Source organism: Rhinatrema bivittatum, chromosome 8, assembly GCF_901001135.1.
Source record: "Rhinatrema bivittatum chromosome 8, aRhiBiv1.1, whole genome shotgun sequence".
In the NCBI taxonomy this organism is placed as follows: Eukaryota; Metazoa; Chordata; class Amphibia; order Gymnophiona; family Rhinatrematidae; genus Rhinatrema; species Rhinatrema bivittatum.
The window spans coordinates 9,994,061-10,011,183 of record NC_042622.1 but is presented as its reverse complement, the minus strand read 5'-3'; the positions used below and the strand labels follow the sequence as shown (position 1 = coordinate 10,011,183).

At 48.7% G+C, this 17,123-nt stretch overlaps 1 protein-coding gene across 4 annotated transcripts in view; it reads right to left on the bottom strand.

Annotated features, from left to right (window-relative positions):
* Nucleotides 1-17,123, bottom strand: part of KCNQ2 (potassium voltage-gated channel subfamily Q member 2) — a 114,664-nt gene that overhangs the window by 42,798 nt on the left and 54,743 nt on the right. For 3 of the 4 annotated variants that reach the window (XM_029612805.1, XM_029612806.1, XM_029612809.1), the window contains exons 9-10: nt 13,983-14,006; nt 8,077-8,145 (exon numbers count right to left, since the gene is read on the bottom strand). In XM_029612805.1, the coding sequence (XP_029468665.1) occupies nt 8,077-8,145; nt 13,983-14,006 (93 nt within the window). The remainder of the gene's footprint in view (nt 1-8,076; nt 8,146-13,982; nt 14,007-17,123) is intronic. The other variant, XM_029612807.1, reaches the window with a different exon arrangement.

Below are 17,123 nucleotides of genomic sequence, written 5' to 3'. Positions count from 1 at the left end.
ATCTCATCTCGGTAACAGACACAGAACCGACCTAACATACTCCCAGGATCTGTAGTAATGCACATAAACTAATCCGCACACAGTTACACCTGTATTATGGAATACACTCAAACAGGAGCAACCCTATCTATGAAAAGGCAACACTACAAATATTAAATCAGTCCCTAAAAACCAATACACCTCTTATTAGGAAAACAGAACTAGCAAGCAGCTATAGATCCCCACACAGAAATAATTGTAAAACTATACTAATAAGCAGAATAAATGTTTCAAAACAGCTATGAACATCCAACAATTAAAAACGCATAAAAACTATTAAACATTCTCCAAACACCAATAAAATATTTCAAAAAAGCAGACATCACACAATTAAAATGGCAGTCAAGAAAAATAAACTTAAAAAGCCACCTTTACTTACCCCCTCCAGCAGCTCTCCTACTCCCCTTCCCTGCAGGCCGTGGCACTCACCAGAAGCAGCAGTAGAAGCTAAGCTCTATACTTATGGTCCTCTTCCTTAGTGCCCATGTCTCTCACACACACACACCATACCAGTCATGCCCCCATGACCAGTTTCTGTCTCTCACACACCAATCATCTCCCAAACAGTCTTTGGCACACACACACCAGTCACCTTCCTGAACAGTTTCTCTCATGCCATACACACACACACACACACACACACACACACAGGCTTCCCACTCCCGTGTTCTACTTACATATACGGGCTTCTCACTCTCATAATCACTTTCTCACACACACACACACACCAGTCACCTTCCTGAACAGTTTCTCTCATGCCATACACACACACACACACACACACACACAGGCTTCCCACTCCCGTGTTCTACTTACATATATGGGCTTCTCACTCTCATAATCACTTTCTCTGTCTCTCTCTCTCTCTCTCTCACACACACACACACACCCACACACACTCACTCACTCACCAGTCTCTCACTCCCATGCTTGTTCTCTCCACATGCACAGGCTTCTCATTCCCATAATCACTTTCTCTCTGTTACACACACACCAGTCTCTCTCATTTCCATGCTCACTCTCCACGTGCACAGGCTTCTCATTCCCTGAATCACATTCTCTCATATTCACACACACACACCAGTCTTTTTCTCTCACACACACCATCACCTTACCAAGCAGTCTCTCTCTCTCATGCATGCACACTCACCCTGGTTTCTCACTCCCATGCTTTCTTTCACCCCCCACAACACCAGGCTTCTTACGCCCATGCTTTCTCACATACCCAGACTTCTCACTTCCATGCTTTTTCTCTCTCTCTCACACACACACATCAGTCACCTCCCTGACTAATGTCTCACACTCTCACATACACATCAGTCATCTCCCTGAGCAATCACTTTCATTGTCTCTCACATACACACACACATCAGCTCTCTGACCAGTCAATCACACACAGGCTGGCTGGCTGCTTCTCTCTCTTTCTCTCACTCACTTCCTCTTCTCCCCCGAGCACAAATGGGAGCTGCAGCAGCCTCCGCTGGCCAAGAAAGAAGAATCCCATCGGCCGCGGGAGGCTCATGCTGCTGTCTCCTTTCTCCATTACCGGCTGCTTCTATTGCTCGGGGACCGATGCTGCAGCCGCTGCTGCTACTTTTTCGCGCGGCGCGGCTCTCTCTCCTTCCCGCACACCACGATTCACTTCCTGTTCCGGGTCACGGGAGGGGGGGGCAGGCGCAGGAAGAAGAAAAGGCCCAGCCGCGGGTGCAGAGCTTCTTCTAGCGCCGCTGCCGTTCCCGCTGGGCTTGAACGTGCTGACAGCCCGGCGGCAACGGCAGCGGGAGAGACCGGGAGCGCGCGACCCCTGTGTTTTGGGCGTTCGACCCCCGCCGGGGTCGCGACCCATAGGTTGAGAACCGCTGCTCTAGACTATACTTCAGCCTACCATCTGCAGTCGAATGGCCAAACGGAATGGATGAATCGTACTATGAAGCAGTTCATTCAAGCTTATGTCACGTCACGACAAAACAACTGGGCCAAATTGCTTCCATAGGCTGAATTCGCCATCAACTCTCATCCAGCAACATCTACTGGATTGTCACCATTTGAAGTGGTTTATGGACATTCCCCAACACCGCCACTTCCACTGAAGCTCTCAATGATGTCCCCAGCAGCTCAATCTACTGCTGATGATTTCCATAATCTGTGGGTTCAGACAAATGACATGTTGATCAAAGCGAGTGACCGTGCTAAGAAATACTATGATACGCACCATTCGCAAGCCCCAGCTTCAAACCAGGAGACAAGGTCTGGTTGTCCAACAAGCACCTCAGACTTAAACTACCTTCATTTTGGTTTGCTCCTCACTACGTGGGACCATTTTCAGTCCTTCAACGTATTGGCAATGTCACCTACCGTCTGAAGCTACCGCTGGGGCTCAACATTCATAACGCTTTCCACATTTCACTTCTGAAACCACTCATACTCAGTGAATTTTCTTCCAAACCTCAAGATCCACCTGTGATCAATGCAGAAGACGACTTAGAATACAAAGTCGAAGAGGTCCTGGATGTTCGTAAAAGAGGCAATACTTTTGAATACCTTCTGAAGTGGGAAGGTTTTGGCCCTGAAGAAAACTCTTGGGAGCCTCAGGCCAATATTCTGGACAAAGAGATGCTTCGTCAGTTCCACCTCACGCATCCTTCAAAACCCAAGCCTGGTACCCGAAGAGGAAATTGCCCTTTGAAGGGGGGTACTGTTGCGACCATCGCTGCCCGATGTCTCCACTATGCCCACCTTAGCTCTTTGGCGACTCCCTCTTTGCCTGTTGGAGGTTTGGCTGCCGTGGCGTCATCGTGATGTTCTCCTCCGGCGTCCCTGGACCGGCTAGACGCCGCACTCCGCCAGCCTAAGGGCAGCCTAAGGGCACACGCGCGGCGCGGCCCCGACTCAAGTACCAGCAGTGGCGCGAACCTCAGGGGCGTCCCCCTGAGGTGACGTCATCTCCACCGGATATTTAAGGTCTCTGATATCGCTAACTAATCGAGTTAGCAAAGGGTTTCCTTGCTATTCTGCCTCCTCGGACTTACCAGGGGTACCCGCTCCTCGGGGGCCTCGCTTTCTCTTTGCTTTTCAGATCGCAGCCTGGAACCGGTACTCGCTCCTCGAGGGCCCTCGTACTCGGACTTGCTACTGAATATTACTTCTGCCTGGAAGTCATCGCTGCCTACTACACCAGTGAGTTACCATCTCTTTCTCAGAGCATTCCCTGGAATCAGGTACTCGCTATTAAAGACCTGGTCCCCAGGGGGGAGGAGTTAGCAATCTGTTATAGATCTGCTTCCCCAGAGGGGAGGAGTTAGTAATCTGTTATGAATCTGGATGATGGATACTCCCGTTGAAGGAGGAGTTAACAATCTATAAGCAATCACCTCGCCAGGGGCAAAGTAGCACTCTGTTACGGATCTTGCTAAGGAGTAGCAATCTGTTAGTGCTCTGCTCTTCCAGAGGAAGGAGTAGCAACTGTTATGCTTTGTTCCTGTAGAAAGATGAACCAGCACCCTGTATGATTCCCATGGGAAGATAGCTATCTGATATGGATCAGCTTCCGCAGAGAGAGGAGTGATGGTCTGATGTGGGTTGGCTCCCAGAGAGTGGTAGATGATAATACCGCTCTTATTAGTGTAGGAATAACACTTAGTAGAAATAGTGAATCCCTGGGCCGATGGCAGTTGACAGCGCCCTCAAGTGGAGATCCTGAGAGGGACCACCGGCTAGGCTGGAGTATTGTGACAAACACAGATAGTTCTTTATTAGACTGGAAGTAGAACCACCAGAGGTGGCAGTAGTGAGCTGATGTGCCCGGCAGGGCTGAAGTCCCTCTGATACTGGAACAACGATCTCTGAGTTGCTGAGCTGTAAGGAGAGACATAGGTAGTGAGTAGATAGGGTATGCTGGGCATAACCAGTGGTGGATGATACACTCACACTTGTAGATCTCTGTAGTGTCTTCTATATGCAGTATTCAGGAACAGGAGCCGCAGGCGAGTACTGGTTCCTGTAAGCAGTCTGGAATAAGAACTCACAATAACTGTGTATGGGATGGCTTCTGGAATAGAAGAGAGGCTAGGAGAGATTTAGGAACGTAGGCCCTCGTGGAGCGAGTACCGGTTCCTATCTGTTAATCTGTAATAATAATCCATAAGATACCGGTATGCGATATCTTCTGAGGAAGAAGAGAGTCTGAGAAAGGTATTAGGAACACAGGCCCTCGTGGAGCGAGCACCGATTCCTATCTGCAATCTGCTATGGTAACTCACGATCTCCGTATCTGCAATAACTTCTTAGACTGAAGGGAGCCTTAGCGATTAGGAACAGTGGCCCTCGTGGAGCGAGTACCGGTTCCTATCTGTAATAGGACTCACTGTGTTCATGTCTGCGATCGCCTCCAGGCAATAGGAGTAGTGAGCCTGAAGAACAAATTTACTGACCATCTGTATAGATACAAACTAATGGGGCAGAACCATCATTGATTTAGCAAACGGAAATCTTGCTTAGAATTTTTTTAGATTTTTTGAAGGGATTTACAAAAATGTTGAAAAGAAAGAGTCAGTTGATATACTGTATCTGGATTTTAGAAGGTGTTTGACAAAGTCCCGCATGAGAGGCTCCTCAGGAAATTAAAGAGTCATGGGACAGGAGGCAGAGTCCTATTGTGGCTTGGTAATTGTCTTAAGGATAGGAAACAGAGAGTAGGACTGAATGGTGACTGGAGAAGGGTAAATAATGGAGTGGCCCAGGGATCTGTACTGGGACTGGAGCTTTTTATTATATTTACAAATGATCTGGGAAAGGGAGCGATCAAATTAGCAAATACAAAATTATTCAAAGTTATTAGATCACACGCTGATTGTGAGAATTTGCAAGAGACTGGGGGATTAGGCATCTAAATGTGGACAAATGCAGAGCGATGCACATAGGGAAACAGTGCTGGGTTCTACAGTAGGAGACGGCACTCAGGAAAAGGAGCTTGAAGTCATCACAATCCAGTCTTGAATCTATGTCATTTGTAACATCAAGCATCACCTCTCCATCAATTTGACCTGGCCTATCATTTTTATGTAGTTTAATCCCTGGTATCACAATGACCCATTAGTTATCCTCCTTCCACCAGGTCTCTGAGATGCCTATTATATCTACATCTTTGTTCTGTGCTATACATACCAACTCACCAGTCGTATTTGCTGGACTTCCAGCATTCGCATACAGACAATTCAAATTATGCTTTTTTAAACTGCATTCACAACCTGCCTAGCAGTTGAAATGGAAACATTTATCTCCCTCCGCTCATTATTTAAATATGCCTGGACAGCTTCTGCCTCTATCACAACCGTTCTCTCAGGATAATTTAACTTCCCTGTCATGCCAGTATCCTTTGAAGATACCTCACTCCAAACCATGCACTCCTGAGGGACTGATATTTTTCTCCAATCACCTTGGTAAATGTTAGCACCAGCAGCCAGGTTCTTCCTGGGTTAAGGTGGAACCCATTCTTTTGCCACAGGCTCCCCTTTCATCAAAATGGTGTCCAGCTCCTAACCAATCTTAGCCCTCGTCCCTGCAGCATCAGTTCAGCCCCGCATTGAGGCCACGTGGCTCTGCCTGCCTCTGGGGTCCTGCAGGTGGAACGGCGAAAGCCTGTCTGAGAAGGCAACCCTGCAGCTTCTGGATTTCAACTTTCTACCTAAATTTGGCTTCCAGACCTCCTTCCCACACATTCCTATCTTGTTGAGGTCCATATATGTACCATGATCGCCGACTGCAACCTGGCGCTGTTTAACTATCTCCGTGGCACATGAGATCTGCCACCTTTGTACCAGGCAGGCAATTCACTAGGCAATCTTCGTGCCTACCAACCACTTATACATATTTCTCTGCGTGTGTGTGTGTTTCTACTTAATGCTGACAATTGATTCAGAAGTAATTAATAGCTCAAGGTTTCTTGGCTTTGCTGGAAATATCGCAGCGGGTGTGGAGTCATCTCCTCCTTTTAGAACAGTGGCTGATCTCTGTTCTCTACAGTCAGCACAAATCCGTCTGAGGACCCAGTCCTCTCTCTTCCACGCACTTCTGAACATGATAAGAATGCTTTCTGGCCCCTATTTTGCCTCACTATCAGATTATGATCCATTTTCCAAGCAACGAAATATATCTCTTTATGCACTCTCGGTCAAACCAGCAATGATAGTGAAAGAGAGAGAGTATTAATTTCTAGGTCACTGATGAAAAGCTGCTCCTTCCTGCAGTCCCCGTCCACTGGAGATTACTCCGTGCTAATAACTGCATGAAAGATTCATTTTCCACCATGCGAAATAAAGACATCGCCTCACCGCACATCATAGGAAGGTTTGTCCAACAGGCAAACCTTCGCTCTGCCTCCTGATTTCACGGCTGGAGACAAGGAATGGTGACAGGATCCCAAACCTCCCATTAACAGTCTGATACAGGAGCTCCCATGGATCTCATCACCTGATGGATCACCCCATTTGTCTCTGATGTCAAAAAAACCATTCAGTTTTATGAGTCTCAGCTCTAAGAGAGAGTAAGAGACCAGCTGATAGGCATAAAAAGGCATGAGAGAGCTCCCTCAGAAACAATGCCGGTGGAAGGGGATATCCAGCCGTCCTAGGTGCTGACGTTCTCTCTCTCTCTCTCACCGCCCTTCCCCCAGTCGCACAGAGTGCACCTCAAGCGCTCTGTTTATAGACGTGATCTCACTCACATCTCCGCCACGCTCGTCTCTGCTGCCTCCTTCTGTTTCAAAACAAGCCGCCCTTGCATTCACCTGAGGTTCCCCGCTTACCGTGACACCCTAGGTAGCCGCCTAGCCCGCCTAATGGTCATGCCGGCCCTGCTCAGCAAAGGAGAGACATCAGGGAGCCCATCGAGAGTGCCAGCTGCAGAGATAACAGCTTGGCTTCCCACACAGGCTTCATGCTAAAGACTTATGCGTCTCAAAGCAACCATACAAACCTTATTGTTACAGATTCCACAGCTATGCACCCTCCCCTCCACCAGGGGACCTCAGAGAGTACATCCCCCAGGCTGTCCAATCTCCTCCCTCCTGCTGCACCAACACTACTTCACTTTGCCCTGTCAGACCCAAGATGCTTCTGCATCGAGTCTCTACTGGCTCCTTGCCCCAGCCATTCTTGCCTTGTGGCCTTTTCAGGCCTTATCCTTGCTTTGTCTCATGGCCTCTGGGCCTTCTCATCCCAGTCTTGCCTTGTCCCATGGCCTCTGAGCCTTCTGGCTCTCTTTGCTTTGTAGCCTATTGTGGCCTCCTCCTGACCTCTTTCCTATCAAGGCCTTGCTTACCTCTCTGGCCTCTCTAGGCCTCTCCCTGTCTTGCCCCTCGGGGCCTATCTGTATTCCTGCCTTTGGGCTTTGTGTTCCATGTTCTGTGTTATCCTTGCCTTGCCCTGCCTGTCCCAGCCTGAGGTCCAGTCTTACCTGCACACTGCTCCCGAGTACCAGCTTTACCTGCACTCCCTTACCGTGCAAACCTTGGTTCTAGCCTTCCCAACACGTCTAAGGCCTGCTTCCACTGCACCAGACTGCCCAGGCCTTGCCGACTCACTACTCCGGGAGCGATGGCCCCCGTGCTCCGTCTGACCAGAGCCATAACGTTTATGATACCAATAAGAGCTACATTGAAGGCAGACGACCACCCTGGCCCACAGCTTTAACAATGAACCCTAATGTTTTAATGCAACTCGTGGTTTAGTGAATATGAAGTCAGGCACATCAGCTCAGTTCACTGACGTTCTGGAAAGCTAGACACAACATGGACTGGATTAATTATATTGAAAGATCACACTTGTAGCTTGGATTTTAGACTTTGACTCCCCTTTCCTAGCTGAATCTCTCCACAGTCCCACTCGAAAGTGAGTTTGGATTGAGTGCAGTTTTTAAAGCAGAAAGTAATGTTTGCACGGAGTAGGCCCGGAAATGCGCGTTCCCTCTGCTTCCGCTCCTGTGGTGATCTACAAAGAGGAGAAGATGTCCCTCACCCCCCCCCCCCCCCCCAGGTCTAACCTGAATGTAAGTCCTGACTTGCTCTTCAAGTTCCTCAGGAGGTCCAGCTGGTTCAGTGGTGGAATTAGCCTGAGACGGTAAAAGGAGACAAGTGTTAGAGTCATAAACGCACGCACCCCTGCTGACAAGCACTCCCTTTGCCACTCTCCTGATTATGCAGGCAGCATTTCTACAGTGCCTCACTGCAGTGCCAGAAAAAGCCTAAACACTAAACTCTCTGCTCCGTGCTTCACTGTGTGCTAAGCAGAATGACCTAACGCCTGTATAATACTTATACTGCCCATGTAATAGTCAAACAGGAAACTGCAGACCAGCGGCTGCTAATCTGGAATTCATCATTCCACAGCTGAAGAGTGGCGGGTGGCAAATCCAACATCGGTTATCAGAAAGGGCTCAGGAGCAAGCCAGGCGGCTACAGAGCAGCAACCAGTGCCGGGTGAAACGATGGAAGCTGCTTTTAAGAACATAACTGCTCCGCGTTCGGATGTGCGGGACCTAACGGGGAAGGGCCGGCCTGAAGGTAGCAAAGGGTGATGATGCCTTACTAACCTATCAGAAATCCATGCAGTGGACGAGAGACTCCTGAGATAACTAAAAGGTCCTGGGATTGGTGAAAAGATAGGAGAGAGAGATTAAGACTACAGGATCAGGTTTTACAGTGGAAAGAGGGGGATGGTGGATCTGTACTGGGACCAGCATTTCCTGTATTCGTTAATGATCTGCAAAAGGGACCAACAAGGGAAGTGATTGGATTTGCAGATCGATGCAAAAATATTCACAGGCAGATTCTGAGCAAGTGCAGAAGGACCTTACAAGACTGGACGGGCTGGAGGACCCCAGTTTCCGAAGCCCATGATAATACGGGCGCCAGTCAGAGGATGCGATAGTTAGGCCGGGGGGGAGAGGGGGTTAGAGGGCATAGAGACCCTTGTTTAGTTTTAAATGGGTGCACTGGCGACGTCCCATTGGACCCCTGTCAGGTCCTGGTTGGTCATCCCCAGTGCACCAAGGGATTGATTAGCTAACGGCGGGGGGGGGGGGTATAAAATGGGGCGTTACCTTGTTCCCCTCCCTCCCTCCCTTTCCTCGTGTTTTGGGACATTTTTATGGTTTATTGCAGCTTGGGGGGTTGGCGGAGTTACCAGAGCCATGGTTCTTTCGGGGCGGGGCTGAGAGCAAGGAATCCACTAGGTGGCGGGCTTTCTTGGCCCTGGTTGTTTGAGTTGCACGTGCCTGGGTTCAGCCACATGCTTGGGACCCCTTGCTGGGGCTGTGGTGGGGGTCCTGGTTAGCGGTGGGATGCCGATGGTCATTACAGGTTTGGTGGCCTGTGAAGGGATCATCTTGCTGGGGCTGTGGTGGGGGTCCTGGTTAGCGGTGGGATGCAGATGGTCATTACAGGTTTGGTGGCCTGTGAAGGGATCATCTTGCTGGGGCTGTGGTGGGGGTCCTGGTTAGCGGTGGGATGCCGCTGGTCATTACAGGTTTGGTGGCCTGCGAAGGGATCATCTTGCTGGGGCTGTGGTGGGGGTCCTGGTTAGCGGTGGGATGCCGATGGTCATTACAGGTTTGGTGGCCTGTGAAGGGATCATCTTGCTGGGGCTGTGGTGGGGGTCCTGGTTAGCGGTGGGATGCCGATGGTCATTACAGGTTTGGTGGCCTGCGAAGGGATCATCTTGCTGGGCTGTGGTGGGGGTCCTGGTTAGCGGTGGGATGCTGCTGGTCATTACAGGTTTGGTGGCCTGTGAAGGGATCATCTTGCTGGGGCTGTGGTGGGGGTCCTGGTTAGCGGTGGGATGCCGCTGGTCATTACAGGTTTGGTGGCCTGCCAAGGGATCATCTTGCTGGGCTGTGGTGGGGGTCCTGGTTAGCAGTGGGATGCCGGTGCCATTGGTCGGCCCCTGTCACATGGTAGGAGCAATGGACGGCTGGTGCCATCTTGTGCTCCTACCATGTGACAGGGGCCGACCAATGGCACCGGTAGCCCCTGTGACATAGTAAAGGGCAAAGGCTATCGGCGCCATTTTGAATACTGGCAGCCGATGGCCCGAGTGCAGGATATGGCTCCAGGACCCCCGCTGGACCACCAGGGAGTTTTGGTCAGTCTTGGGGGGGTCAGGAGGGTGGGGGGGTTGTAGTTAATTAAATTTAAAGGGTTGGGATGGGGGTTTTTTTTTTGGAAATGAATACATACGTAACTAATGAACGGATCGGGTTCCCCCGAGAAAGGATGCAACGGATTTGGCTCCCCACGAATACGAATACTGAATGGGACGAATCCGTCCCTGCTGCACATCCCTACGGAGAATTATTTTGGTGACTGTGTTATTGTAAGGAGCCGAGGGAGAGGGGCCATTAGTCCTGGCTGCCCTTATTATGGGGAACTGGCAGATGAAATTTAATGTGGACAAATGCAAAGCGATCCACATACATTTACATTTGTTAAAATGTGCTAATCGCATAACGCAAAGTGGTCTAAGCATTAGCAATGCACAAATGAAAACATTCGTATCCCATATAGGGATAAATAATCCAGACTACAGGTACCTAAGTCTGGAGAAAGAGCTCGGGGTCAGTGTGGACGATACTTGGAAATCCTCGGGCCGGCGTGCAGCGGTGGTTAGGAAGGCAAATAGAAAGGAGTGATTTGGAAAGGAATGGAGAATAAAACGTGAGTACTGTGTGCAGTTCTGGTCGTCCCATCTCAAAACGAACACAGCGGAAGCAGAGAAGGTACGGAGAATGAGAAACGAGACGGACAAGCTCCCTCATGGAGAGAGGCTACACAGATTAGGGATCTTCAGCTTGGAAAAGAGAGGCTGAGAGGGGACTTGACAGAGGATTATAACAGCACGAGTGACAGTGGTTTTACTCTTTCAGATACTACAAGGGCTGTGGGAGTAGATTTAAGTGATTTACTCTTTCAGATACTACAAGGGCTATGGGAGTAGATTTAAGTGATTTACTCTTTCAGATACTACAAGGGCTATGGGAGTAGATTTAAAACAGACTGCTGAAAGTTTTGTTTTTTACTCTACTCACAGTCAAGCTATGGAAATTGTTGCCAGAGGGTCTTCTAGCATAGCTGGGTTTTTTAAACCTGGAGGAAAGGTTTATAAACAATTATTAGCCACCGCTTATGTCTGGGAGTGGGCACCAAGAAATGGATCTACTCTTTGGGATCTGCCGGATGCTTCTCAGAGATCCACACTGACCAGCGTCAGAAAGCAGGATGCTGGGCTTGATGATCGAGCCCTGGCGTGTTTTATGTTCTTAACAATTACTGATGGCATAACTATCAATCTTCATTCGGCATGAAGTTATAGTGTAATTATGCTGACATTATCTAGCAATTAAACTGTAATGCCACTGCAAAAACACTGCTCAAAACAGATCCTCTGCATTTCAGAGTTCCTGCCCACCATCTCGCCGTGTTTATCACTTACTGACTGACGGATGCATATCTGAGACACGATGCTGGGTAGTGCTGGCTCTGCAATCACTTGGAGGGTCAGCAGTTTTTGCTAAACATGACTGTGCTAAAAATGCTTTTTATTTTGCATTAAAAAGCTGCTGTCGATTTTTAGATACTGCTATAAAAATAGTTTAAATCTGCACTTGGAACAGAGTTTTGCAGTCTGCTGAGGAGTAAAGGGAGCCTTGGCAAGCTGTGGTGGCAAACAGTAAGAATCCCCTCATCCGACCTCCAGCCCCTGCCTGGGGGGCCTGAGCTGGCTAGCGGTGCTGGCACTCCTCCTCTTAAGCAGAGTCCACATCTGTCCGCCACGTCTACCCCTCAGTGCTCACCATTACTACAGTGTGGGGCAGGAAGAGAACAAACCGACCGGTTCATGGTCTTCACTCGAGCATTCCCAGCCAGCCCGGGCACAATGAGCCTTCCTCTCCTGCTAGGGATGTGCATTCGTTTACAATGAAATGGGGAATTTTAACAACATTTTCTGTTTCGTTTCCAATTCATTTTTAAAACGAAACAAAAGAAAAATAACAAAATTTTCATTTCTTTGTGTTTGTTTCATGTAAACTATTTTTCACCACCAATGTCAAATCCCCCCTCCTGGACCCCCCCCCCCCACCTCCAATCTTTCCCCCACCCTGAACTCTCTTACCATACGTTTCTTCCTTCCTGGGGCGGGAGGCTATTCCGGCCGCTCCTGCCCTGCCTGTGCTATGCTCAGAAATGGCACTAAGAGGCTGAGACTGGCAACCCTGTTCCTGTCTTCCGTACAAAACAGCAGTGCCCAGGCCCAGACCCAGGCTGGTGCCATCTTCTAGGAAAGAAATGAAAAGTGGAGTCGGCCTCAATCCTAAGCATTGCACAGGCAGTGAGGGCTCACTCCTTCCCCATGAAGGAAACAAAACCTGGTCAGAGGGGTCAGTAAGCGGGAGATCCCCCAATGGGGGCCTGACATATTGCTTTGTTTTGTTTTTACTTTTGGGTTTTTTTCTTCATTTGTAAAATTTTGTTGTTTATTTCCACAACAACAACAAAAAACCCAAACAACAAAAACATTGAAGAAAAAACTGAAATGAGAAACAAAATGTAAGGGGGAAAGTGTCTGTGTACAGCCCTGTCCCGCCAGCCAGTAACAGGAGCATGCAGCGCAGTGGGGGGGGGGGGCGGCTGCGAGAACCCCCTCACCATCACAACCCACAACTTATCGTCACGGTACAAAGTGCAACACAGCATGAGCCACAACGACAATACACAACACACTGAGAAAAGCACAGGTCCAAGCACATCAGGAAACGGGGGGCGGGAGAGTGCTGCCCCCATCTGTCACAAGTCAGAAGCAGGACTCTAATTACTCTAGGGCACATGGTCCGGGCTGCCACCAAGAGAACAGTTATCCATGAGTAGTCCCTGCCGATGGGAGCCATGCACACCCCGGCAGCACGTCATGTGACACAACCCACCATGTCACGTGACTGCTGCCAGGATCCAGCTCAGGTCTGCTACTCACTTTACCAGTGCAGAGGACTGGTCTGGTATGACATCACTGGATGACATCATCCAGAGCGTAAGGAAGTAATTCCAGAGCATTGGTCTGGTGTGACATCACTGGATGACATCATCCAGAGCGTAAGGAAGTAATTCCAAGCAGCCAAAAGGAGCAGATGAGGTGAAAGTTACAGAGCAGCTGTCCAGTGCCCATTGGCTGCGCAAAGTATCATTTCTGATACATTATTTATCACAGGAAGGATGGCCTTGAATGACAGGGTGAAAAATTCCTTTCCAATCAGAGTCCACCCCTGTGCAAGAGAAAGGGAGGAGGCTGAGGTCTGGGGTTTTGCACAGCCAGAATATATAAACAAGAGACCAATGGAAAAATACCGACCAGCTTGATATGAGACCAACCATGGGATCAAAACACTGCGGGACTAGACACAGAAGCTGCCATTCAGCGGAGGGGTGATGTGCAATCAGTAGCAACTTCAGACAAGAGGGAGACGAGAGCTAAATTCATGGCCCAACTCCTCCAGTCAACTGCGCTCCACTGGCGAAGCAAAGGCTAATTAGAGCACTTTGCTTTTTCGGTAACTTCGAGCTGTAATCAGCTCTAGGAGAGGAGAACCGGTAACTAAACCAATGATTCTTCTCGCCTTTCTCAGCCTTTCTGGTGGAAGAGTGGGCGAGGCACACACAAGGGACAGGGGGGCACCTTCCATCCGTCCGTCCGTCCTGGCCCTCTCCCTTATCACACTGAGGCTAGGACTGAAGGAGGCAGGTGTGCTTTGCATACATTAAGCATCTGAAGTTGCTCCTCTCATGCTCACTCCCACGTTGGTTGTCGGAGAGGCAGGGGACAGCGGTGGACGATACACTACACAGCCTTATTCTGGGACCCTGAGGACATACCCCACTTCCGGTCACATGCACTTCATACCTGGATGCCCCATACGGCTGCGAACTGGACAGGTGGGTTCACCAAAGTAAAGAGGAGAAAAAGGAAGCCAGAAGGAAAAAGAAAGTCATGGAAAATAAAGTGAAATTGAGCAGCCTGCTGCAGATGTTCCCTGCCCTGCACAGAATCCGGCTGTGCCTGAAAGCCGTGCATTATCATTGATTACAAGGAATGGGAGCTGTCGGTATCCATTCTGGCACGCATCTGAATGCACACTGTGAATGCACACAATGGGGCGCCTTTCCTGTCTCCTGTGAACGGGAACAGCGCTCTTTCATCAGAAACAGGTATTTAGCAGTTTAAATTCAGAGTCACAATGTACAGTACTACGGGAATTTATCAAAATGCCAAAAAAAGCGTAACACGGGAAGAAAATAACAAGAGAAGCCCAAAGGAGATCATAGCAGGAGGGAGCGTGCGTCTCCTCTTCCCTCCGGCCTCTAGCGACCATTGGCAGGAGCTCAGGAGCTGCTCAGGAGCCTGCCAGGCCGATGCAGTAACGTGTGCCCGGCCCAGCGCACAGGTCAACGGGCAGTTGGACGCACACTATGGACACGCTAGACTAATAAGGGGATTAGCGCATCCAAAACGCGCACCCAAACAAACGGGTAGCCAATAGCACTCATCACATGTAAATTCCTTGTAGATGGGACTATCAGCTGTTACCCCGTGATGCAGAAAATCGCCAGGCGCCCAATGCACTCTTTTTAACACAGCAAACTTAATGCCAGCCCTGGAGCTGGCATTAAGTCATTCCAGGAGTCAGGGGCTCATGGCAACGAGATACAACCATGGCTTGTGGTCCGCACCCTCCAAGGCTGATTCCTACCCCTGTCCTATCTTCCCATGTTTTCTTTATTATCCTGAATGCAATGCATTTCACTCCTCGTTCATGATTTTTTTTGGGGGTTTTTTTTTAAAAACTTACAACAATGCAAGCCAATTTTCAGAGCAGCACCGAAACTGTCCAGTAACTGTCCCCCCTTAACTTTGCCTAAGGTCTCGGACAAGAAAAATAACAAGAACAGAAAGGTCGCTTGATGTCAGCTGGGGATCTTTCTGTTTAATTTCATTGCGCTTGTCCTCGCTCTCCCTCCCCACGTCTCCTGGGCACCCGATGCATTTGAGCGCTAGGGGTGCACAATTTATCCTAGTGCGTCCTTTTTAGCATGGCAGTTCACTGCAATATAGCATCAGGTGCCCAGGAGAGGTGGATGTGCGTGGATTAGGAAAATGAGCGTCCATTTAACCGCGTGTGATATTGCATTGGCCCCTCTGTGACCCAACCTCATTCAGTAGAAGAAGACAGCAGGCTCTGGTAGGAGAGCAGGGGGAGGGCCACAGCCTGCTGCAGAGTATCGGGGTGGGGGTCACATTAAACACCCTACTTTTTATTATGTGAGAGTTGCACTGCATGGATTACGCAACATCCCAAAAGGCAATCGTTATATGCGGGGCAGAGTTCCAAAACGTGTTTGTGTTTTTCTTCTGAGACGTGGGAGGCCATGTTGGTATTCGTGCGCAAGTGGGAGACCTTGCATGTGAAACAGAGGCCACCCCTCTCCCTGTCACCCATGAACTTCGCAAACGTTTACAAAAACCTGCCAACTGCTTCCCACACCTTACTGCAAGCCATGGAATGGAAAGTGTCCTCAATGCCCACGTGTAATCTTCTCGGGAACAAGAAATTGTGCAACGACTTGGACAGACATTAGTGTCAACATAAAGCATTCTCCACTGTAAAATGTGTCTTAGTGCTGTACAGGAACGTTAAAGAACTCAGGGGAGCCCGATATACTGAGACATCTTCCAGGCTTCCTGAAAAACTTTGCTAAATCTGAAATTCATTCTAAGCCGAATAGCGAACAGATCAGATGCTCTAAAGGTACATGAAGATGTATCTGTATATAAAGGGTTTACTCTGCTGTGCACATAGACTTCCTAGATACAGCTCACAATGTTTTCAGGATAATTGCTGATGGCTTTGGACATCAACAGAATACAGGAAGCCTGAAGCTATTCCCTGATTGCACATCTTGCATAGGTCATAATGTGTGCTGGCATGTGAGCACTCAGGTAGTGCTGACCACAAGACTCCATGGAGCTGCTAGATCACAATTCCAGTTACTCACTTTAATACTTTGCTTGCTCAGAGCTTTCTGGGTACAGAGAGAACACCGAACATGCTGATCAAGTACGTAGTCAGCATTCATTTTAGTGCTTTCTGAATATAGTTCCTCTCTTGATTTTTCTTTTTTTTGTCTTTAATCAGAATATTAACTTGGTCATGTGTTGTATTAGTTTGCTTCCCCTGCCAGGAGAATAGTGACTTTAATGTGTGTTACACTAGTCTGCTTCCCCTGCCAGGAGAATAGTGACTTTAATGTGTGTTACACTAGTCTGCTTCCCCTGCCAGGAGAATAGTGACTTTAATGTGTGTTACACTAGTCTGCTTCCCCTGCCAGGAGAATAGTGACTTTAATGTGTGTTACACTAGTCTGCTTCCCCTGCCAGGAGAATAGTGACTTTAATGTGTGTTACACTAGTCTGCTTCCCCTGCCAGGAGAATAGTGACTTTAATGTGTGTTACACTAATCTTCTTCCACTGCCAGGAGAATAGTGACTTTAATGTGTGTTACACTAAGCTTCTTCCCCTGCCAGGAGAATAGTGACTTTAATGTGTGTAACACTCATCTCTTACCCCTGCCAGGAGAATAGTGACTTTAATGTGTGTTACACTAGTCTGCTTCCCCTGCAGGAGAATAGTGACTTTAATGTTGCTATTCTAATGTATCAATAGGCTGAAATGTAAATAGTGACTGCCAGGAGAATAGTGACTTTAATGTGTGTTACACTAGTCTGCTTCCCCTGCAGGAGAATAGTGACTTTAATGTGTGTTACACTAGTCTGCTTCCCCTGCCAGGAGAATAGTGACTTTAATGTGTGTTACACTAGTCTACTTCCCCTGCCAGGAGAATAGTGACTTTAATGTGTGTAACACTCATCTCTTACCCCTGCCAGGAGAATAGTGACTTTAATGTGTGTTACACTAGTCTGCTTCCCCTGCCAGGAGAATAGTGACTTTAATGTGTGTTACACTAGTCTGCTTCCCCTGCCAGGAGA